The sequence below is a fragment of the Corvus moneduloides genome, chromosome 6 (assembly GCF_009650955.1).
Source record: "Corvus moneduloides isolate bCorMon1 chromosome 6, bCorMon1.pri, whole genome shotgun sequence".
Classification (NCBI taxonomy): Eukaryota; Metazoa; Chordata; class Aves; order Passeriformes; family Corvidae; genus Corvus; species Corvus moneduloides.
Window position 1 is genome coordinate 23,906,876 of NC_045481.1, and position 24,275 is coordinate 23,931,150.

At 43.1% G+C, this 24,275-nt stretch overlaps 1 protein-coding gene and 1 long non-coding RNA gene across 9 annotated transcripts in view; one reads left to right on the plus strand and one right to left on the minus strand.

Annotated features, from left to right (window-relative positions):
* The window catches only part of LOC116445116, a 55,678-nt gene that overhangs the window by 15,393 nt on the left and 16,010 nt on the right, over positions 1–24,275 (plus strand). For 3 of the 8 annotated variants that reach the window (XR_004240650.1, XR_004240651.1, XR_004240653.1), the window contains 3 exons: positions 12,046–12,104; positions 19,550–19,730; positions 22,024–22,782. This is a non-coding gene — a long non-coding RNA (uncharacterized LOC116445116). Of the gene's footprint in view, positions 1–6,599; positions 6,714–12,045; positions 12,105–19,549; positions 19,731–22,023; positions 22,783–24,275 lie in introns of those variants that run through there. The other 5 variants (XR_004240654.1, XR_004240656.1, XR_004240657.1 and 2 more) reach the window with 2 other exon arrangements.
* The window catches only part of LIN52 (lin-52 DREAM MuvB core complex component), a 41,734-nt gene continuing 37,739 nt past the window's right edge, over positions 20,281–24,275 (minus strand). The window contains exon 6 of the mRNA XM_032111266.1: positions 20,281–23,268. Coding sequence (XP_031967157.1) covers positions 23,213–23,268 — 56 coding nt within the window. The 3' untranslated portion in view covers positions 20,281–23,212. The remainder of the gene's footprint in view (positions 23,269–24,275) is intronic.

Here is a 24,275-nt window from a genome sequence, read left to right on the forward strand (position 1 = left end):
CACATAAATCTCCTGCAAAGCAAGCTGCCCTTTCTCTTCATTTATCAGAACTCTTGCTCTCTCCCTTGCAAGACAAATAAAAACATAGTGAAGCCTAGAAACTTGCTCTGGGAAGCAGCCATAGTTACTCAGTGTGTGTCTACACAGACATGCAGGGACAGATGTGGCTTGCTCTGCCTGGCAGCTGACTCCTGCCTGGCAGCATGGAGCTGTGCCAGAGCATCTCCACACACAGCCTCTTGTCTTGGTCACTCTCAAGGCTCCTGGCTTGGGCACAGCTGCTCCTGGGCCCAGGGTGATTCCCACCCAGGTACATCGTATGCTTGCACCTTGTTAAGCAGACTTACATGTGCTCATGTACACATACCCTCAGTGCCAGGATGAGGCTGTTCACCAGGTGCGACATTGAACAGTTCTGAAATTTGTGACTTTCCTTAATGGTTTTATTAAATCCTGATGTTGACAGGCTGCTGTGCACCTTTCCATGGGGCCCAGGGCAAGCAGGAGCTTGGAGGAAAGGCAGCCTGCTCTAGGCTAGCCCAAAACTCTTGGTCCTAGGGACTGGCTGTTGTTTTCAGTGGTTACCCAGCTCTTACTGAAGTCAATTTCATGCATGGCCGGGGAGAGACTGCAACACTACAGATACGTGACTGCAGATTGCATTGTAATGAACACATGTAGGAGAATCACAACATTTAAAACACTTATGCACGTTGTAAGTACTTTCTAACCTGAGTCCTTTATTTTTATAATCATGGAGTAGAGCTGCACAGAGGGATTGGTCAGGAAGATCTCACTCTCCACCTTGCTCCACTTAACTGTTAGAGAAGCTCATGGCTTTTGTAGAAATAACTGTTTAGAGCTGCAGTGCTTTCCCCTCAAACTACTTCTGCTGCTTGCCAGGGCAGTGCAGTAAGGAACAACCAAACCAGAACACGGCCAGCCTCAATGTTACGGCATTGCACAAAGTAAATGAGACGGTGGCCATGATCCTTGCAAACAGTACAGACAGAATGACAGGCGAGTGATTGTGAATTCCCTGCTGTTGTTTCCAACTCATTGGCCAAAATAATTAATGAAATAGTTATAGCTTTTGCTTTTTCAAACTCAGAGAATGGCACAGCTTCACTGCTTACCCAGCTTTTTTTGAGCGTTTGTTATGACAGTGCCAAGGAGGAGAAGAGCATTTTCCCGGCTAGGGCACTACCTGCACAACAGCATAGTCTGAAACAGCTGGAGTGGCCAGTCAAGTTCAACCAATGTCAGACACAGGAACAGATACATTTTTCCATCTTGAACTTGAATGGCTGCTGGATTCCTCTGATCTGACCCTGCCCCCCTCCTCTTTCTCTCCAAGAGGTACCTCTGTAGCCAGCAGCTGGGCTCCAGGTGTGCTCCCATAAGATGTGACCATGTGCAGTCCCAGGCAGGGCCCTGGCTTCCCTAGCGAGGCAGCACTCAGCTGTACAGTCCCTTGCATGCTCATTCATCATGCAGTCCCTTCGGCAGGGAGGTCTCCAGGCAGCAGAAGCAGCACCCCAGCCCCTCTCAGCACCATTTCTTTACCTGTAACAACTCAGCCCTTGTTGCAATTGATTTTCAGTGGATCATTGAAAGTTGCTCCATCAGTCTGATCCCAACAGATTTCTATTGCCTGTTTCTCTCTTGTTTTGGTCTTTGTCTTTAATTTCCACAGAGTTTTGGTTTATAATGGGATAAAGGTTCTGTGGCTTGGGCACTTAAACTCGTAAGTCCCTGGGCCATTTTTGCCCAAACACAGCACAGTCAAAGCAACCACTGCTTCCCTGACTAGAGATCAGATCTGGAGGACTTCACACTCCCCATCCAAAAGAGTTATGAGTGATTAAGAAGGCCGCTAATAGTAGAAATGGTTAGTCAGCCTTGATGTGAGTCATCTGAGTGCTCCAGCTCTAAATGGGAATGAGCAGGTGAAATCAGTGTGCATATGCAACATGCCCACAAATAAACAGGGAACTGCTGGAGAGTGCCGTTTGCCTGCAGCTCATGTGTACTAGTTTGAAAACAAACCAGTGGGAGGCACTGAGTCAGAATAACAATTTAATCGGGAAATTTAAAAAAAAAGGCAGAAAACACTGGTTCAAACTGACAGAGTCAGGATACAACCTGACACCCTGCTAGTCAGGGTGTGGTAGCAGTCTGATAAGATGGTGGCTGCAATCCTCCTGAGGTGGTGGATGTGGTTCTGTCAAAGCGGTGGTCCTGTAGAGGGGTCTGCTCTTCCTTGGAAAGCTCAGTGATGGCTATGTAGCTCCTGTCCTCTGGGAATCTCAGATTATATCCAGGATGGAATGCTTGGTTCCTCCTTCTGGGTGGAGCATCTCACAATGGGAGGATGAGTCATGAGGCCAGGTGTTGATGGGCTCATTAACAGAAGATAGTCCCGAGGGAGGAGGCAAGGAAACACTGCCCCACCTGGTTTCAACAGCTCATGAGGATGGTAATAGAATACACTGCAACCCCGTGACACCATCATACAGTGCATTCCTCCCAGCCTGGTCCTCATGAATGTGCTGATGGACCCCAAGGAGTGGGATCAGTGCTTCAGCCAAAGGAAGACACATGATGGAGAAATGGGTCTGGAAAAAAGACACTCATAAATGAGGGAAGTGATGATACTGGAGTGGTTCCTGATTCCCAAAAAACAGAGGTTTTTCCCCCAGAAAGGTCTACTGAGATGGCAGGTACAGGAGAAGCTCCGGAAAATGGTGGCTTTGGCAAGGGGACAGAGGGGACACTGAGTCCCCCAGCATCTCATGGCTCTTGCATTATGTGTGCAGAGGGGTCCCTGCCCAAGCCTCCTGCTGTGACAACAAGCGCTTGACTGAGAACAGGGCAGGCAGGAAAAAAAAAGGGCCTCGTGGGCCCAGCTGCAGCGTGTGCCACCATGTGAGCTGGGAAGGTGGGGGAGTCTCTAATCCCTCAGGGTCAGGCCAGCTGCCAGGATCCAGCTCGTACCCCAGCATGGCAACTCCACAGCCTCTCTCACACCAGCCCATGACACCCTTTGCAGGGCAGGGGCTCTCTTCAGCCTCTCTTCAACAGCTCATGAGGATGGTAATAGAATACACTGCAACCCAGGACAGTTGGAGCTTGTGCTCCAAATAGCTGCAGGCACAGAAATGCCAAGTTTTACGTACGCCTTCTTTTGGGAGGTCCAGGAAGCTATTGTGACCTGTATAGACACTTAGCAGGGTCCAGGGGGAAGGTTGCATCGCCTAACTTGTCCCTCTAATTGCTGATGATTTGATGCACCAACTTTGCCAGATCTGTGCTGAGCTGTTGTTTTTCCTCTCTGTCAGGAAAAAGAAGTATAAAATTATACTTTTGGACATAACGGGGATTTTTAATCAAAGCCACTCCAATGCAGGGAGTTTCTCTCTTCAGAGCCAAGATATTCAACTTGCCCTCCACTGCATCCTTCTTTTGACTATGATTATTGCTATTATGTCATAAATTGACGTCTTGTGTTCCTGTTTGTTATCTGGGGATTCTGCTCTAATCTTGACAATCGCTAATGCAGTGTAAATCCAGCACGCTGGGTGATAATCTGGCTACATAAAAAAAAAAAAAAAAAAAAAAAAAAGGACTTTCTAGGCATAATCAAAACCTTTCACTTTAATATTGAGCACAATACTTTTACTATGAAATTGCATTTCCCCCAGCTCTTCTCTGCAGCTCAGAAGGATACCATGCTCTGTTTGCCTTTAGATAAAGAGGGTGCTTACTGGGATTTAGTGGGTAGGGTGCAGGATCCAGCCCCCGGCACAGTGAAGAGCAGTTCAGGTCCTCCGCTCCAGTGACATCCAAGAGTTGGCAGGAGCCCTGCTCCTTCCCTGGCCTCGGCAGGGAATGTCTCCCCTTCGCCAAACAGAGCTCTGGAGGATGGATGGGGACTTACTTGGACTGTGTAAATTCCATGCAAAAATTAATTCAGTAGGACTCATTTTTATAGGTAGTAATTAGTGCCTGTTGAAACCCTGTTTTCCACCCAGATATGTCTTCACGCCGTTAAGTTGGTGTGCTCAGAACTGAGGAAGGCCTGGGTCAGGGAACGGGGCGTGTGTTTCAGTCCCTTTCTCAGAGAGACATGAGAAGGGTCCGAGTGCAGAAAGCACGGCAAGCCAGGGAGAGAAAATGCGGAGGGCGAGATGGTGCATTAAGGCTTGGTGGTGCGGATATTTTGGAAGAAGAAACGCCCCCCCTAAGCCCAGGCCATGGCTTTTTGCAGGCCCGGGCCCCCAGGCAGCACCAGGGCCGCCCCACGCCGGCAGGGCGGGAGCGCCGCCGCCCCTCGGCCCGGCGGGGCCCCGTCCGCGCTGCCCCATCACGGCGGGCCGGGGCCGGGGCCGGGGCCGGGGCGCCTGCGAACGGGGCGGGCGCCCGGGTGTCGGTGGCGCGGCGTCCGGGAATGCGCCGCTGATCCTAAACAAGTTTGCCAGCCATGCTTTTCTCATGGCTCCCGCACAATGGCCCGTTTTCTGCCCACCTGCCGATTATGCTTAATTAGGCGAGGAGTTGATTAATTTGAGGTAATTGACAGCTAATTACAGGCCTGAGGGCTCATTAACTTGACGTCCTGTCTGAGGGAATCAGCTGGAGGGGGTCAGGTGATGTGCAGCCCCCCTCTGGTGCGCACTTGCTGCCCACTCACCTGGGCAGCCCAGGGTGGGGACAAGTGAGGCTGCCCTGTGGGAGATGGGATGCTGGGGGCCATGGCCACAGAGCTTCGGGAGGACAGACACCCCCAGAGGGGTTGCAGCCTGAGGGATGCTGCAGGGCCGGAGGGTTCCCCGTGGTGATAAAGCAGGAGGAGAGGAGTTTGGAGGTTGGTGATGGGCTGGGGGCTTGAAGACAAGAAGTCAAGCATGCAGGTAGGAGGGGGGAGGGATGTGCGTGGGATGAAGGCTCCCAAGGCTGCAGCTCCCTGTGGGCTGGACCAGCAGCCCCCCACCATGCCCATGGCCCCAGCAGGGTGTCTGGGTTGATAGAGGGATGCCACAGGTCCATCACTTCAACAGGAGTCCAGAGCAGCTGCCGGCAGGCTGCAAGCACTCACGCTTGCTGTACTGCAAGGCATCATTAGTCACTTCATGTTTACATCAGACAATACAACTACTGATTGAAAAAAGGGAATCTTTTTTCAATAAGACTTTTCTCAGTTGCTCTTTACTGCATGCAAACCACAGGACAGCAGGAGAGTTGTTTACCTAACATCTTATTGATCTCCCTCAGTGGAGAATTCAGGCATGTCCTCTGGATTTACAAATGTATCCTTATCTCACCTTTGTAGAACTGGTGGGATCACTGCACAGAGAGAGGCTAAATGACATAACCAACATTGAAAAACTAAGCTGGATCCAGCTTTTTGAGCCCTACCCCCTGGGCCTTGACCATAAAACAATCTTCACCATTTTCTTCCAACACAAGGCAGGTTACGTGAAGATGACTGCCAGAGGTCTGGCCTTATGGCTAGTCTTCTCCTGGGGGACTGGCAGCTCAGAGGTCTGGGATGTTCCTGGCAATGCTGAGGAGAGGGGCAGAGGATGCCTTTTTAAAAGGCTGCCATCTAATTATGTCAGAGAGGATGTGGCTGGAGAAATGTACTTGAAAGGTCACAAAGGTTTGTAATGGCTTCTTGTTGCTGTGGGAGAGCTCACCACCCTTAGACTCCATTTCATCTTCAGGAAGTCTTGCCCCAGATGTGATGGATGTAATGCCTGATTAGTAAGCTGGGATCAGGGATTCAGTGGTAAGCCAGTATAGAAAGTGGCTGAGAGGAGGAATGAGAAGTAAGCCATGCTGGTGAGCAGAATGACTACAGGACACAGTAATAGCTGGACTGTCTGAGCAGACACAGGCTTCATAGCAAGGTACTTGGCACTGCTACGGGCAGTGAAGGCTTGGATAACAGAAATCAAAGGAATGGGATCTCCTGGCAGAATTGCAGATAACTCTTCTTCTGTGAGCATATGGAAGTCTGGTGAAGAATCTAAAAAATCATCATAAATCACAGTTTGACCTGACCACTGGGGCTCTTTAGCCAGAGGAAGCTGCATTGCAACTGAAGACTTCTCAGACACCTCCCTTCACCCACTGGCATCATTCCTCTGCCTTATTTTGGCCTTACTTCTGCCTCTGGCTCCTCTGAAAGTGCTATGCCATCCTCACATTCTTGGTGTGACCAGAAAGGATGAAAAATATGGGTGTCTCACCTTCATACTGCTGACAGTGGCTTCTAGAAACGTGTCTAAACAACTTGCTTTGATACCCTGTTATTACATTCCACAGCTAACTTGTACACTGCCCTTTATCCCTTTGAAATGTACTGATGTTTCATTTTCTAAGCTTTCTTGTTTAAATTTCATGGAGTTGGGTAAAGCTGACTGGTCTCTATAGCAATCATTATTTAATACCCTTCTCCCATTTGTTGTTCCTTCTTTCTACCCTAAACACACCCAGACTGGGTGATGATTCATGGTATGGAGGCCAAATGGACCCATGTGACAAATAAATTTTGCTCACTTGCTTAGAACCTCTCCTGTGTCTGTCTCTTTCAGGAGAAGGTGTCCATAGTTTAAGTTGCATTTGAGAGGAGAACACCCCAACAACTTTTATAGTGGCATTTATCATTTAGAACCTGGGAGAAGAATTATTTGGAGGAGCCCAGACAGGTAGTTTCCTCTTTTTCTCTCTAAATCCATTGTTGAAATTGGCTAAACCTTGGCCATTTCTCATCTTGACTATTACACGGCTGTTGCCTTCTAGTGTAAATACAAAGACTGTATGTTGGTGCAATAATATTAAGCATTAGGCATAGCACTGGGTTACCTCCTCATGAATTTCTTCCTCTTTCCTGTGTTGACAGAGATTTCATCAACAGTGATGAAAGAATCTCATAAACAGGGATACATTTAACCATATACATTTTCTATGAGCTCGCATAATGTTATCATCAGCTCACAGATGGAGTACTAGGACCCAGGTAGATTGAGTGGTTGCCCCCATTTAACAGGATGTCTGAGGCAGATCCAGATAGGAAAAGTGCATTCTGCATGTTTTAACTTACTGAACCTTTAGAGCTCCCTCTTGCTATGGAAAGCCTCACCCACCAAACACCAGACTGTGATGCTGAGTTCCTTTCAGAAGAAGGAATGTTTCATAGGGTCCATGACTCTTCTGAGGTCTGAGCTTTAAGAAAACTTCCTGTTTGATACTGAATATTTGCCTAAATTCCCAAGAATATATATCTGGGAGCCAGAAGTCCTACTCACCATCCCTGGAAGTTTTCCAAAAGCATGTAGATGTGGTGCTTAGGGATATGGTGGTAGACCTGTCAGAGTTACCTTAATGGTTGAATTCATTCTTAGAGTCTTTTCCAATGTTCATGATTCTTGGTAACTGAGTCAAGAGCTCCTTCTGTCTGTAAGGAAATTTCTGAGTCCTGTCTTAGGGGGTTAGTTCTAGTAGCAGGAAATTTTACACAGCTGTAAAGCTCTGAGTAAGCAACAAACAGATATGATCTTTGAGGGAGTGATAAATAGCCTCACTAGGATTGCCATGCTGATGTAAGAATCAGGATAGCACAGAATCATTTCTCTGAGAGGTATTTCCTCAGAGAAATCCACCCTATAACAGTATATTTTGACTTAGGCTGATATCACTTCAGCCAGGGAGACTGGTTATTGGTATATGTTCATGTCAAGCTATTGGTATTTAAATACAGGTCTCTTGGACATCCAGAATTCCATTAAATTTAGGCATACTCCTTTCTTTACTAAGTCTGTGCATGCTGGAGAAAAAAAAAATGGAAAAGTGTGTAATACCAGTAGTATGTTTTACAGCAGTAAAAGTGCAAGTAATCCCTACACAAACCACACATAAGCTTTCTAAGTAAGTTAGCAGAATGGAAATTATTGCTGTGATCAATGACAGGGTAACCGGTTTGGATTTAATTTACTTTTTATCTCAGAAGTTTTGGCTTTGGAATCCTCTTGTTCTTGGGAATCCAAAAAAGAGGAGGAGGTCTCAGCAAATTGTTTGTCCAAGGGAGGCATGACTACCATTTTGGAAAGCAATCTGGACTTCCAGCAGGTTGGAGTGTTTTAGAAAGATGATTACCTAAGCAGTGGCAAGGGTCCTGTTGCTGACACCTGGGCCAGCACAAGATGCTGCATCAGCCATTGTGTGAAGCAGTCACTTGTGTCACTGGATGAGAACTGTGCTCAGATGGCAACATGGCTTGTTCTTTCTTTGACACCCTTTCCGTTGCTCTCCTCTTTGGACATAGCTCAGGCCATTTCAGGAGGAAGAGCGCTAGATCTAAACCACTAAGATTTTCTTGACTACATCTGTTCTTGTTCAATTTGGCAGATACAAGTGGTTGTTCAGCACTAACATCCCTGCACAACATGTCCAGCCACAAAGGCCTACCTCACAACTGCCTTTGCAGCTGAAGCTGTGTCTGAACCTGTCCAGACCACCATCTATAATCAGTGACTTCTAAAAGAGCTACCTGCTGATTCTCCAATGTCTCCATTTAATTTGGGTATCTCTGCAGCATGAGATAATACAACAGCCTGAGAGGACTACTCTGAGCCTGAGGAGTGGGAATGGCTGGAGGAAGAGCTTCTTAGGCCTGAGTTTTCTGAAATGTTTCCAGTTCTTTTTCTTACCTAAGATTTTTTTCTGCAACATATGGAGGGAGAGGTTTAAAAATAAGCTCTTTCTATTGAGTCTGGCTCCAGAAACAATTTTTTTTCCACATACACGGAGCCTGTGTGAAGTAGCTCAAGGTTATGATGCCAACAACAGAAGCTTGATGAAATGTTGCTTTAAAATCCATGTCATAACTACTATGTATATGCCCGTGTTTGTACATCTCTATACTGGCACCTACTCTGCAAGGCTGGGTGACAACTCTCCCAAAGCAATTAGAAAGCTGAATTTTAGGTCAAGATCCTGCTAAACAGCTTCAAAACTTAACAAATATCCATAGGCCTTGGTTACACCAAGCAGGTCAACCTCCCAGTTCTGAAGTTCAAGGAAAGTTATTTTTCTGGTGCTGCCTATGTAAGTAACATAGCTCCCAGTCACCAGAAAACCAGCTTGTATTTTAAACTTAAATGAGACCTCGGGATCAAAATTCTACAGTTCCAACCCAAATGCAGTACATGATGCACAGGTTTCTGATTCACATGCTTAACCTCATGTGCCTGAGAAGCTGGTTAGCAGAAGAGTGTACGCAGGTGCACAGACTTTTTATATAATTTCAAACATCTTTCACCTTAAAGAGCTGTTAAGTAACTCTTCTCTATCAGTATCTGGGTTTCAGAAGAGAAGCTGCCTCATCGATTGCCTTGCTCAGGAGTAGGAGGGTTACTGTAATTATCTTGTTTGCCAGAAAAAAAAGAACATTTATCTCATTTTAGGTTAGCAGAAGAAATAGCAATTGTGAAATTTATCATTAGCTCAAGTGTATTTTTATTTTGCTGATGAATAAATGTTGAATGACCGACCTCTGTGCTAGTATTGCTCCTGTTGTTTCCGTAGGAATTTTATATTAAATTTTCCATTAAATGCTGGAATTTTTCAAGACATTTGACTGACCCAAATAAGAACAAACCACGTTATGTGTCCTGCATTTTAACATTTTGAGGTGAGAGAACCAGAAGCCATCAGTTTCCATGCTCTAGAAAATAAAGAATATTTTTGAACATTTAGCTTATGTTACACTATGTTCATGCAAAGCAGTGCTGATCTGTTGCAAACTTGTTTGAATTAAACTGAAGAGTCCCAAGGGGGATCTTATATCTAATTTGTTTGAAGATGCTGCAAGGCAGTGTGAATCACAAGAATGAAAGAGAAGGAAACCTTTCTGTTATTAGATCAGCAAGTCTCCAGGAGTATTACTCTCCTGGAGTGCCCCACAGCTGTTGGTCACCTTGAAAAGAGTAAGACACCAAGTGAATTCCTCCTTCCTAGAATCCATCTCTTTGTACATCCAAGTAAGGACTGGAAGTCTGGAGTGAAGAGGGCACTTTGGCAAATGTGGGACTGGCATGGGGGTATTGGATGAAGGGCTGTCCAACAGCACAAGTCAGGCACAAGCAGCAAAAGGTTTGCCCCTGCACTGTCTTCTGACTAAGGCACTGACAGAACCTCCTGCAGAGCTGGAGAAGTGACTCTGAGGGAAGAAGTACAGGGACAGCTGATTCTGAGCATCTATCCATACCTTCTCCCACCTAAAGGTGTTTTGAAGTTGTGTAAGTGCTAGACATTAGAAGACATCAGATACTCAGACCTTGAAAGTACAGACTCTGTTTACTTGGTATAGCTCCAAGCTGGGATTTATAACCAGTGTGGTAGGACAGCTTCTCAGAATTTATAGGGGCTGACTATTTAGGCACTATTTTGATGACCAATCTTCAGTCCAATGCTGAGCCAAGATTAATTTACTGCTCTGATAATACAGTGTTCTTTTTGTTAGCTTCCCTCAATAATACTTATAGCTTACATATGTATCCAAATATGTATGTAGCTTATTTGGATGCTGTTTTTATTTCATCTTAGTTTAAGACTTTTATGAACATTATAATAAAATCATGTACAAATGCCCTCCTGATACTTCTTCAGTAGGCAATAACAATTGACCAGAATGGATATTACCAGGCAAAAAGCCTGACTGGATTCGCTTAAGAAGTCAATGATTTCCACACGTTTGTTTCACTGACAGCACATTTGGCTCATCAGCTATGTAACGCCCTGCCTGTACACTCAAGTTTTCAGGACAAAAGAGACATCTATCCACTTGCTGCAAGGAAAATGACGAATGTTACTTTTTTGTCATGGACAATAATTTTGTTAAGTTACAAAAACTAGGAAGCTGCCTAAATAAAAGCAATTGTGCTATTGATCATTAAAACAAGACAAAAAGAAGCAAATTTGTAGTTCCCAGGAACAGCTATTCCTGTAAAATAATAGAATTTATTCCAGTAAAATAATAGAATTTTTAAAAAGGGGAAAAAATTACTAACCACCTAGAGATAAGAAAACAAGCATAGGTACTAGGGATTTCTAAAGAACAAATTGTGCCAGAGAAACCTGATTGCTTTTTAAAATAGAATTACAAAATTAGTGGATGATGGGAACATGATGGATTTGATACATTTGGATTTTAGTAAAGATTTGATACATAAATCCTACTCAAAATTAATGCAAATGGGTTTGGCTACACCACTAGATGGACTGAAAAATTGGCTGGAGACCCACAAATAAAGGATAATGATGCATTAAAAGGTATTGTGTTAGATGGAGAGATCTCCCTCCCAGAGATCAGCAGTCAGCTCTGTCCTATTTAACACCTCTTGACATGACACCTTCTACCTGAAAATCAGGAAATTTTGTTAAGAGAGTGAAATATGGAAGGACATGAGGGATAGACCAGCTGAAAATAAAATGGCATCCCTGTAAAAATACAAGTATTGTCCAACCCACAGTATATAGTCATGAGGAGGTCCCTAGAAAACATCAGATGAGAATAACTGCAGCAGGAACCAATGAGATAGGAATTAGCTGTGTGTTTCAGTAATAGAGCTGCAATTCACCCCAGTATGGAAAGACCAGAAGGCTTTTGGAGTATCTTCATTCCACATATGCCTTCAGTGAGGTCCCAGGCAGGTTTTGATGGTGTAGCTGGGAGGGCAGCTCCTGGAATCTCTCTTACTGCATGCTGGAGACAAAACCGCTGTAAGAGATTTTTCTCCCCAGAAACAACCAGTGTGGACAGAGTGAGGTCAGCCTGATTTGGGAGGAAGCCTTTAAACAGATCCTTGTTCATTTTTTAGAAATTGTAAAACCATGAAAGGAAATGGCTATAAAGCAAATTAAATGCATTAATAGCAGACATAAATCCCCATTTTCCTAATGTTTTCCCATTCTCTATCACTCACTCTGTCCATTTGCAATTCCAGCTATTAATCATCTAATCTTAGCATCCATCCACAGGTGTACATGAGTGTCCCAATGACTTTTGAACCTGTAGGCCAATTCCAGAGAACTTTCAGGTAGGTAGTACTTTTCTGTACATTTTATTACATTAATTGGCCAAGAAAGAAATCCAATGACTGCCCTCACTGAAGTGTGAGCGTTATCTCCTGTAAGGCATCAGAGAATGCACACATGATGCAGTCTTGAGAGATACATCCACAAGGAAAACCACACTTCCTTGGCTGGTGCCACTGCTCATGAAACTTCTGCTTTTCTCTGACCTCCTTCTTGCTGAAAACCACCACCTCTTCCTATTTGCTTCCCTCATGTTTCGATTTTTTCACTATTTCTCTTCTTATACTGCATTTATAACAGTCTGCCTCCTCCCCTCCTTTGCATTTGCTCCAGCCTCCTGCCCATGCCTTGCTGTCTTTCAAAATGTACTTCTTTACCTATCTTGGTCTCCTGTCCTCTAAGTTCCTATTTCTAAGTCCTTGATTCTTCTCACTTACCTGTATTTTTCTTTCAGTCTTCCATATCACTTTATTTCCACAGTTTTCTCCCACCAAAAAAACCTTGCTAATACTATTTTGATACTTGTTAGTAAAACTCCTGTAAACCTTACCCAGATGCATACACAAATGGGGTACACTAATATTTATTGCAGCAAATTCCTCCCTCTCCAAAGTATTGAAATGAATAACAGAAATGATCTCTCTTTTGCTAGAGAAAACAGTTTTAAGCTCCCTAGAGAACTGCAGTGATCATTTTAATAATGTTCTGTGTTAAAGCAGGATCAGACTCACAGATCATCAGAGCAATAGTAAGATTTTCAACATGGCAAAATTAGGAAAATTACATTTTTCCTATCCTGGTCTGTTGACAAACATTTGGACTGAGCAAGTGTAGAATTACATGAAATCTGCAATGTAGCACTTACACCCTCCGCGCATAAATGTAAAAGGCTCGGCAAGGTCAGAATGTTCTACATCAGTGAAGATGTTACAATTATTAGTAGGATCTCTGTAATGCTCAAAGCTTTCTCCTAAATACATGTGCACACTGTGCACAGTGCAGCTAACAGCACTGTGAGAAACCTTCATTTTTAGTGTTCTAGTTTTAAATTCTCAAATCTTTAACACTACATAAAGTCACTTAAAAATTAAATTCATATAATAGTTCTTACAGGTCTTTAAAATGGAGATTAAAATTTCTGGTATTGCACTGTAATTTATTGTTATTTAAATTTCTTATGCCTTTTGGTTGCTTAGGCATTTTCATTTCTATTTATTTCCTTACTTTAAAACCCACATCTATTTAATGAAACAACAAAGCAGATGGGAAGTAGTGGAAGGGCCACTCGACTGTGGCTAAGAAGTTACAGGCTTTGAACTGTGCTGGATAACCTCTAACAAGCCTCTTTACATCTTGATGTCACCTTTTCTCCTTCCACTCTTTTACTGTTTCATCTGCTTACAACCACGTGAGGACAGAGACCTTCACTGTGTGTTCCCATGATGCACAGCACAATAGTTTTGATATTTGGTGAGGTCACCATGAATTAAATGACTTTGGTAGTGCACTTGTTAACTCAAACTGCTGAAGAGATGTCCTCCAAACACCACTCCAGCCCATGGGCCAGGTACCGTACAACTAGTGAGTGTTACATGAATGCCAGGAGAGCTCAGTGAAGGCCACAAGAAGCCATTGCATCCTTTCCCTCCATCTGCATATTTTCACCTGTCTTCACATTGTTCTTGAGTACTGCTAGTCTGTATGATGGATGTTTATCAGAATGGCATCCTCACAAGGACACAAAACCAACACTTATGCTCAGATGATCCTTATCTGCATTTGGAGGTCAGAAATTTGACATGCTATTATCAATACAGCAAGATGGCAGGCCAGTCAAATAGAGGTGTAACAAGCAGGGACACCAATACTTCCTTGGGCAAAGAAATAAATTGGCAAAACCAGCAGTGTGTCTTTTCTCCTGGTGTCTGCCAGTAAGGCCCAATCTCTTGAGGAAGGCCTGACATGGGAAGTGTCACCAACCCTTACACAGAGAGGCCACTCAACTCCTGAGCTTCCAGAGCACAAAAATGGAGGTGGGTGTGATGGTCATTAGTTTTCTGCCAGTGATTTGTGACTCCTCCTTAGAGCAAGACTGAAGGGTCTGGAAGACAAGTGGCCACACAGTGTAACAGGCAGTAGTTTTTCCTTTTCAGAAATTGTTCTGCTGTGGCACTGGAAAGCAGTGCAGATGTGGGTTTCACTGAGCCTCAGCTCAGGTAGAGTTTGTGTTCAGACATTTCTCTCTGCCTCTTTCTATTCGTGAGGCAGCATAAAAGCTGCCAGCTCACTCAGGTAAGGCAGGAGCAATAAAGATTTTCTCCTTTCCTCTCTGGGTTTTAGTAAGAGGATTATACGTCTCCTCCTTCTAGAATAAACCTCTTTGCAGAGAAGATACTTCTCAAGCCCTCTTTGGAGATCAGGCTCCTAAGATCAAGACTCCTAAGATTCAAGCCATCACAGCAGCCAGTGGGAAATGAACCCCAGTTAAAAGGGAAAGGCTTTTACAGCTCTGAAGGAGTGCAGGGCTTGGACATACTGTACATGCTGCCATGGCAAAAGGATCCTTGTTTGGTTCACAGCTATTGGAGACAGAAAAAATAAGGAGGCACAAGCACAGGGCAGAGTTCATCTCCATCCAAGATGACAGGAGACTGTTGCTGGAGACTTGGGAGGACACAAACCCTCCTGCTGAAACAGGTTCACCACCAGGGACAAATAACCCAACAAACTAGAGAGGGAACCTCTTGCAACTTTAACCCTTGATAAAGTATGTCTGAAAACAGTACCCAAGCATGCATGAGTGCATGCAATGAGTACGCTGTTAAAAGAGAGGAAGCAAATTAAAAGCTTTAAGACATGGTTATATGTTTTACTACATTTAGCCCAAAGATACAAAGGACCTTTAGAATGATCGTAACATCCAAATCAGACTTAATCACTAATGCATTCCCCTAACTTTGGAAACATCAACCAGCAATTAACTTGTACAAGTTACTCTGTTTACAAAACAGCTACATATATTTTTAAATGAAAGTCTGTGTGACAAGTTAATAAAACTACTTACTTCCACTGAGCCTCCTCAACACACACTAGTCTTCCCTTCTGCTGAGGCCATCTCAGCTGCTGTGACACGACAGACCTGCTCTGGCTCCTGCTTTGTCTTCTGTCTCTCTCTACTCCCTCTGTAGTAGGTCACTCTGCTGTCACTCTCTTTACTCTTACTGTAGTTTCAGGCTAATGGCACAAAAGTACACATTTTGGTTTTAGCATTTTCTATGGCTCCTTTGGTCATCATCTTCACCTACCTTAACCTTTGTGCATCATTTCAATGTTGCCTAACTGCCTTTTGGAGCAGAACAATCATCCTGGTATGTATGTACATCTTGCTTTTCGCCTCAGACCATAAGCATCCCATCATCAACACAGAGAGGGATAGTCTGATTCATCTCCATGTCACCTCATCTTTCCAGCTTTCTTCTTCCTGGCCACGCAAAGAGCTGTGATGATCACAACAATTCACAGGAAGTTTATTTCTTGATGGCACCTGGAGGTCCTGGCAATTCCTAGCTCTCCCTTTGCTATCCGCTTTCCAGGGGCAGAAGCTGACACATTGTCCTCTATGTGAAGAGCCACTGGGGAGAAGGGATTGCTGGAGCTTGACGTGCTGCTACTGCAGCACTATGTTCTTTCCATCTCTGTGTTGACCATTTTACTGGTTCTTCTGCACCTTTGGATGGCTGATGGATGCATCATATGTAACCTGCTTTCTGCTTGTACACACAGTGTTTGCCTGGCTTGCCCAGCGAGATGGTTGGGTTTTGGAAGCACCAGGTGCAGCTGTTGGGACTGCTGGTTGGAGAAACATTTGCCTCCTGAGCCCGTTAATTAGCACAGTAACGGTAACTGTGCTCCATTAGCCAACCCATGTGGTCAAGTCCCCTCTCCGTCCACCAACCTTGCCCTTAATGAGAGCTGGAAGGGGGACACTCACAAAACACTGCCTCAGAATAATATTCGGCTTTGTCCACGCCGGTAACGAGAGCTGACAGGATCACTACGTCCATTTCTCTTCTAATTAGCACACTTCCAGCTCGGCCTGAGCCAGCAGCCAGAGAAAAGCGATCGGACAACCGTACCGAATCACAAACACAAAGAGGCCCATTCCCTGTAATTAGGTGAGACAATCCCTCAGTCTTTTCTCGGCTGGAGCTTGCCGGTAAGACTCTCGCTGTTTTGGTAAGTCCCAGCAACACAAGTTACACGTCTCCCCAGGACACTAATAAGCCCCTAATTGTCTTCCGCTTCACACGGCTCGTACCATAGGTCTGACTCGGGGGAATTCTTCTAACAAGCGGCAGCCAGCACTCCCTGCGCCACAGACGGACAGGGAGCCGCCTCTCGGGCACCGGCAGGAGAAGGGGGACAGGGAGAAACAGCCAGAAAAGCAATCCAGGCACTGGGGCTCAGCTATGTAGCATGGGGCCGGTGGCTGGGCATCAGCCACATGCTGCTAGGAACATGGGCCTTCTCCATCCTTTCTCCATCTCCACTGTCCACCTGCATGGTGGAAACCTGAGTTCAGCTCTCTAAACTCCAGTCTTATCCTCTGTCATGTCCAGCGGTACACAGGTACTTGCGCTTCCACGCAGAAATGCACCATCAAAACCAAACATCTGACTGCAAAGATTTGGCTCGAGTCTCTGCTAAGGCTTGCTGGGGGCTGCCCTTAGAGAAGTGCTGCACCTGGCATGTGCTTTTCTCCAGCGAGGCCCTGCCATGGGTCGGCCCCAGAGTTCGGGCTGGGAAGGAGCATGTGTGTAAACAAGACCATTGCAGTTCTCGTGTAAGGGAACACGTGCTGGGTCTCACAGGACAGGTTTCCTAAGATTCTCACAAAATTATTAAAAACATGAGTTGTGAGGTGGGTAGGAGACTGCAGCTCAAGCTCTCTTATCAAAACAAGGCAAAGAAAGACACATAGTCCCTCTAATTTCCAACCTGACACTTTCTGCATAAACCATCAACCAAATATTTTTCAGCAAAACATTTTCCCTAATTTTTGAATACAAGCTCATATTGAGCAAAATATCACAGCTGATCCTGTTAAGGATACTCGTGGCCTGCAGATCCATTTGACTCCTGTGCAGCTGATTACAAACTGATCCCTTCGGCAAATCAGGGCTCACCTTGATTCCTCCCACAACGGGCCTCAACAGAAGCAATTTCTCCCGTTTTTACAAGTGCTATTTGGCTTCAGTGCTCAAAGCAGGGGGAAAATCCTGAGACGGGATGACAAACTGATCCATGCAGTGTACAAGAGAAAGAAAGGTGCCATTGCTTTCCCTGAAAGGTAATTTGGGATAATCAATATACATACATATCTATATATTTATATAAAAATAAATTAAAATTAGCTATAACTAACAAGTTACTTTAATACAGAGAGAGGAAAACAAACTGAAGGCCACAGAACCAGGCAGCCAGAGCATCTGTGCCCACTTGGGTCGTTCTGCTGGTCTCTTGTCCCTCATTCTCATGTAGCTGGTGAGTTCTCTTCCTGCCTTTTCATAAGCAGCCTGCCGCATTTAGGCCTATCGTAGTAAGTGGAAGATAGCAAATGGCAAATTTCTGCTGCTTCAAAATTAGCTTAAAATTCTGTGATTATGAAGAAAATGGTGCCTGGTATTTTTGAAAGGGAAATCCTCCCTCGCATGTAAGTGTCTACAAGCACAAAATTTAATTACCCTATATTATTATGCCTACTCACCAGCTATGGGCCACAGAGCCAGCCTTTCAAGTGATACAGAACCAAGGCAAGTACTTTGTCCTCACAGAGATCTGGTCAATAAATAAGGTGCAAGGTCATTCTTATTACCCATTTTTTCTACTAGCAATTAAGTAAGGGCTTTCAAGCTCAGCCCTCTTCCTCTTTTCTGTTCCTTACTGAGGTATCTATAACAGAGACAGGCAGGGAGCATTCGGGCTTCACTGGTCACTGATCTGTACTATAGGAATCAGCAGGCAGGGCAGAGGTCAACCACACAAACCCAACAAGAAAACGCCTATTCTGTACACTCATCAGCTGCCTGGAGTCAGTCATCCTCCTCAGAGACACGATGGAAAAGGTCAAGTCTAAAAACTGACAGTTTCAGTGGATGATGAAGTCAAAATGTGAAGGGATCCCGCCATGCTGAAAATCTAGCACAATCTCTAAATAAAACTGGCAGTGTTGCACATACTCTATGCTGAATGTGGATTACACTCTATAGCAACTGGATCAGTCTGGATCTCTGGCTACTTAACCTTTTAGCTGTCTTCCTGTGGACTTTATGATTGGCCACAATTATTTGAATTCAGGATATTGCATTTCACATTCACATTTCCTGAAAGAAACTCAAAACAGCGATGTAAAGATTGGCTTGCAGAAATAATGTGTTCCAAGAATCATAGCATTATGTAAAACCAAAAGGATCCAGTCTTCTTCATTTCCTTATCCCCGATTTTCGTTGTCTCTCTTTTTAGATTTTTTTCCTCTTTTCTTGCCTTCTAAAAATATCGAGGTGCATCTCTTATCAGGGCAATGCATATTTGGCATCACACATGCAATACCCTCTGGATGTATCTGGCACCCTGGATGATGTATATGCTGGGATGTGCACATAGGAGTGGATGCAGGTTTTGGTATTCTGTGGTGGGAAGGTTTTGCTATAGTGATAACAGAAATGTGTTTACAACATTTGCATCTGTTCTTCTAATCGTTTTTATCTGCTCAGAGTTGTTGCTCCATGGGAAGTTTCTGTCCAACAATAAAATTTTGGGCTGAAGATACAGAGACAACCTTCTAGAAAATTGTCTTTCAATGAATTATCATCCTCTACTAAGGATTATTTAATGACTTCTTCAAAAGTGTCAGTACAGACTGGCATATGAAGATGGGGGTACAACACTAAGAAGTGAGGATTATTTTCATGCTGTATCAAGTTTGCATGCAGTTTTCAGATGGTTCACTCAAAGATGTGACACATTTCCCTACTACAAGTATCCTTGTTGCTTGAGGTTCTTACTTAGGAGAAACTCAAATGTGAGCATGCTTGAAGTGCTTCTCTTGAGATTGTATCTCTGGTGTTTTTGAATGACTGCTGGTTCTAGGGGAGTGTATGCATTACTGTGGACTTTCTGCAACAGTAATTTGCAAGTTGTCTTTTTCTTTTGATTGCATATATCTAAAAATTTCTATTAGTTTAGAAGTACTACAGAAATGTTTATGAGAAGTTACTGAACTTGTGGGAGGCCAGGAATCCAGGATTTCAGATGATGTGACCAAGATGAAATTTACCTTTTTCACATACTGCATAGGCTGATGATGGAATTGCCAGGTGTCCATTCATCAGCATGGAATGGTTGGCATCACTGTCATTGTGACTTGGAAGAATTGTTGTTTGCTCAGGCTGGCATAGAAGACAGACAACTGAACATTGTGAACACAAGGAAGGTGAACATAACCATGGAACAAAAACCATAGTAGAAGCTGAAAAATCATGAGTAGTGCACAGACAGCAAAGAAGAAAAAATTCAAACAACTGTTCCTGACAATAAAAGAAATGAAAGGTTCAAAATGGAATTATCAGGTAAGCAGATTTAAATCAACTTCCCTCTCTAACTTTTTTTTTTATTATTATTTTTAACCTTTCTTTGTATAACTGAATTATGGAACTCACTGTCCTGGGGCATTTTTCAGGTCAGAAGAACACACAAATTGGGACTAAAAAAAATTTATGGAGGGTAGGGTCTACTGTGGACCAGATTCAAATAAAACAGATTGCTAGATGCTATGTAAGTTACCCTAACACAAAATCACTGTGTAAGCCTTTTGTTTATATCCTTCCCTATCCTTCTACAACTGTTTATAAGCAAAGAGAAGACTACAGATAAGACGGGCTTGTGATTTGACTTGTGATAGCACCTAACATTTTTACATAACATAAAAATCAGTAAAACCAGAATAAGGTTCAAACACTACCTCCAAGATGGATTAGTCAGTTTTCACTAATCTGTCATTTCTAGGTGTCTTGTTGAGGGAAATATGAAGCAAGTTGAGAACTGTGAGTTACAAGACTGTTACAAAATTGTAATTTTGTAATGGCAAAACTCTGAGTTAAATGGAATAACGTTATTCAATTGCCAGCGCACATAGACTTTTATTTTGATAATAATTAACAAAACAAACAAAAATTTCTTCTCAGTTGGATTAGATAGCAAAGCATTTGATAGTCCAAGACTGAAATGAATGGCCTTTATAACTGAATGTACGTAACAGTGGCATTTAAAAGGAACCAAATAAATATTGAGTTTACTTCCAAGAAACTCATAGTAACATCTAATATACCAATGAAAACACTTTATAAAACAGCGCATCAGCTTGATTAATATTACCAAATCTTGATTTTTTTACACTCTTCATTCCCATCAGTAACAAAAAGTCACTCGGATTTTCCTGTATAGATAACTGCGTGGATGTCAGGAAGGATAGCATTGAAAGAAAAAATAGAGTTCAAAAGGATATGAAAACCCTTAGCAGCATTTGGATATTGACAAATATTTATTTACTGATGGGAATGGAACATCCACAGGCCAAACCCTGAGGTGGTGGCATGCAGATAAGCGAAGAAGAGCCTGAGGAATAATATTGCCTAAGTGGCCAAGCAAAAGCTTTAGCATCTCAGAGGGCTATTTTGGAAACCCAGGCAAACCTCTGAGGTTTTCATTTGCATTTTATTAAACCCAAAAGCAATAACAGACAGAAAAAAATTCTCTGGCTAACACACAAAAATACATATAAATATTGCCAATAAAAAAATAACATCACTGACTCATCTCTACAGATGGTAAGTACAAAACCAAAAAATACCACAATTCTGAAGCATATGTTAATGGCTGCCTTATAGAAGGTAAGTACTGTGTATGATAAAAGGAGATTTTTCTTCTTTTTTTTTTTTTTTTTTAAACATACATATGTTACTAAAAACTACCTAGAGTTCAAAATTCTGCAGATATCAGAAAATACACATACACTTCCAGGACAGGCTTTCATATATTTTCCTATATCCTCCTTTCAGATCTCAATTCCTTAATGTGTTGGACCAAGAAACCTCTATAAAATGCACAAACTCACCCTGGTGGTGCAGATGAAGTATCCCATTTTGTCACATACGTGTACATATATTACATATATAGTATACAAACTTAAATTTGCATTTCAAATGTATAATTCAATGCTTAAAGCTGCATCAACATCAGTTTGCACCATCGGGTTTTTTTCTGTTCCTGAACTACCACTTTCAGCTTCTCTTCTCATTCATCTGTCTTAATTCTTTCTCAAGGGACGGAGTTCCTGTTAAGCTCAGTCCTGCATAAACTGTGAAGGACACAAATAACTCTGTTAAGTTTTAAATCAGGCTCCTGATATTCCTAAATTTGTGCAGGGTCTTTTTCAGGATATGGGGTTTAACTACTTAGTTAACAGGAGCTGTCCAAAACAAGCCTAATTCTGGCTGGCAATAACCAAAGCCACAGACTGCAAACCAAAAGGTCACCAACAATTTAGTAAAAATTGTCAGAAGTCTATTTGATTAAAAAAATCTCCCCCTCCTTATTGCACATGCACCCAAAAAGAGTCTCCTCTCTCTGCAAAGCCAGAAAAATGCAGTGCTGTAAGGAGAGCCTGTTACATGTACTATTTCCAAATAATTTCTCCTCTCATATGTGACTACAGCCTGAGAAATGACAAGTTTTGAAAAGCCTGCAAGGTAAAAATAACATTTCTAAATAGAAAACCCCCTATGCTCTTCATCTAATGTTTCAACATTATGTGGTACCCTAAAAAAGAACATACTTACTAATGCTTAAAATGTTGTTTTCTAGGAAAAGGAAAGAGGATGGAATGAAAAACATTATTCTCTTGCATAAAACAAAAAGTCTGAACATGCTCTATACTTCTTCCAAGGGCTGAATATGTAGAAGTGTATGAACAGAAGAAAAAGGCATTAAACTGTAAGAACAGTGTGCTGAAGCTGAAAGAGAGCAGCTCACAGAATTTTCTCTTAAAAATTCTGGTTTTGTAGGAGAAGAAAATTTGGAAGTGTTGGTTTATAAGCAATTAAAAATACCACAAAACATTATTTCTAGAAATGTTGAGATCCTGTATAGGCAGACCATCCTCACAATGTGGCTGACAACCCTGTTGCCACTTCTTGGAGTGATAACTGAAAACATTACCATCTTTCAACTTTATAACTCTTTCCAGTTTCTAGCTCTGCAAAGAAGCAAAGAATTGCAGAGGGCTGACAAAGCTGTTTCTTTGTGTACTGGCCAAAGCTTCTGTGAGGACATCTTCCTTGAGGACACAGTAACATGCCTTACTCCCTGCGGTCTGTTAGTTTCAATTTCACTTAGAGAACCACTTAGCAGTGAAATGAAGCTCCTGGCATACCAAAGGTCTGGAGGTCTTCCTCAGAGTACCAGACGTGCTTCTCTGAAGGCAGTGAGCAGCTGGAATCTAATGCAGAGACTGCACTTGGCTTCTACACTAAAAGCACATGCTCCTGCTGAACTGGCGCTCTTGGTCAATCCACACCCCAAACTGTGCTCAAATCCTTCAGCACAGGAGTTGCACACAGGAAATCAATGCATCTAAGACAAAAGACACACAAAAGGGTCGAGGCCTCGTGATGGACACTGGCCAGTGTCAGATCTGCTGTGTACCTCAAACAGGCTGCCCCTGAGAGCAGCTGAATAAGGACACTGACTTCACTTTGAACTGCTGGTTGAAACAGGTAACTGTGTCACAGCGTGTCAGGGTCAAGTCCTCCTGTTGGACATCCTATGGTCAGATGAAGTCTGAATTCCAATGCAACCAACTGCAGTCCTTGTGACCTGTGCATATCGTACGTTTTCCCCCATAAAGAGATGAGCTGTGGAAGCAAAAGGAGATGTTTGCTTCTGAAGGTCTAGAGCAAGAGCTTTGTTCTTCTTAGATGTTCTGGGCTTCATCTGGATCCGCAGTACATAAAATGACCTGGTTGGGGTATTTTCATCCAAACGCTAGATGCAGCTACTTTTTGGGTTTCTCTAGGATGTTCAGGAATTTCCCTCGAGTCATTTCTCTAGCTGAAATCACAACGGAGGAAAAAGAAATCAGTATTTTTTTAAAAAGCCAAGAAACTCAAACAATTGTATAATTTGTATAACTGTATAACATAATTTAACCATAGGAAAAGAAATTCCTTTAGATTTGTGCTTGTACCAAAACTAAGAATTATTTTTTATCTATTAAAGTGGAAAGTAAATAAAACTGCATTTCAGCTTGAATTCCTGACATCCTACAAATGCAGGCAGGGTCTGGAATCTTCTAAACTCAGCAGTAATTCCCACAGGCTGTCTCATTACATACAATCTATGCTTTCTATTCCTACTGCATTATGCTCTTGCAGCACCTCCTTTTCTCTGTACTATCTGTCTCTGAATGGTGAAATCCAAATCTCCATCACTCTATCTCAGCACAATTGTTCCTGTATGTTACAATCTGTCAGAGATTCTGGAATTCTTTTTTTCTCCATTTCAAGATTATTGGTCCCTGGATGATGTGGTCTTCAACAGAAATTAGGCAGCATTTTCTCTCTCGCAGCAGTGTCAGTCCCTGGATGCTGTAATATAATGGGGTTTATATTCCTTCAATGCAGTTCATCTATGGATAGGGTAATTAAGTAAAGTTTATAGAGCTTTGGTCTTCTCTTTCTCTCTGCATTGTCAGTCCTTTGATGTTTAATACGGCAAGGCAAGGCAAGGCTTATATGTCTCTCTCTCACTCTTGGTACCATCAATCTCTGGTAGCTGTACTACAGCAGGGTTTACACAGCCACTTTTCTGCATGAGACATTTCTGACTTGAGAATCCATAAGCTCACAAGCTGGCAGAGCAGCCCTAATACTATTTGTGCCTTGCAATAACAATACAATGCATCAAAGACACCACCATTAGCAACTGAGGCTTGGAGAAAGACAATCTTCCCAATGGTGCCCCTCCAATTCCTTTGAATAAAGGTGTAAGCTTTGTGCTGGACTGGCAGGCATCAAAACATGGAGGGTTTTATTCACAGGAATGCTGAAAGCATGCAT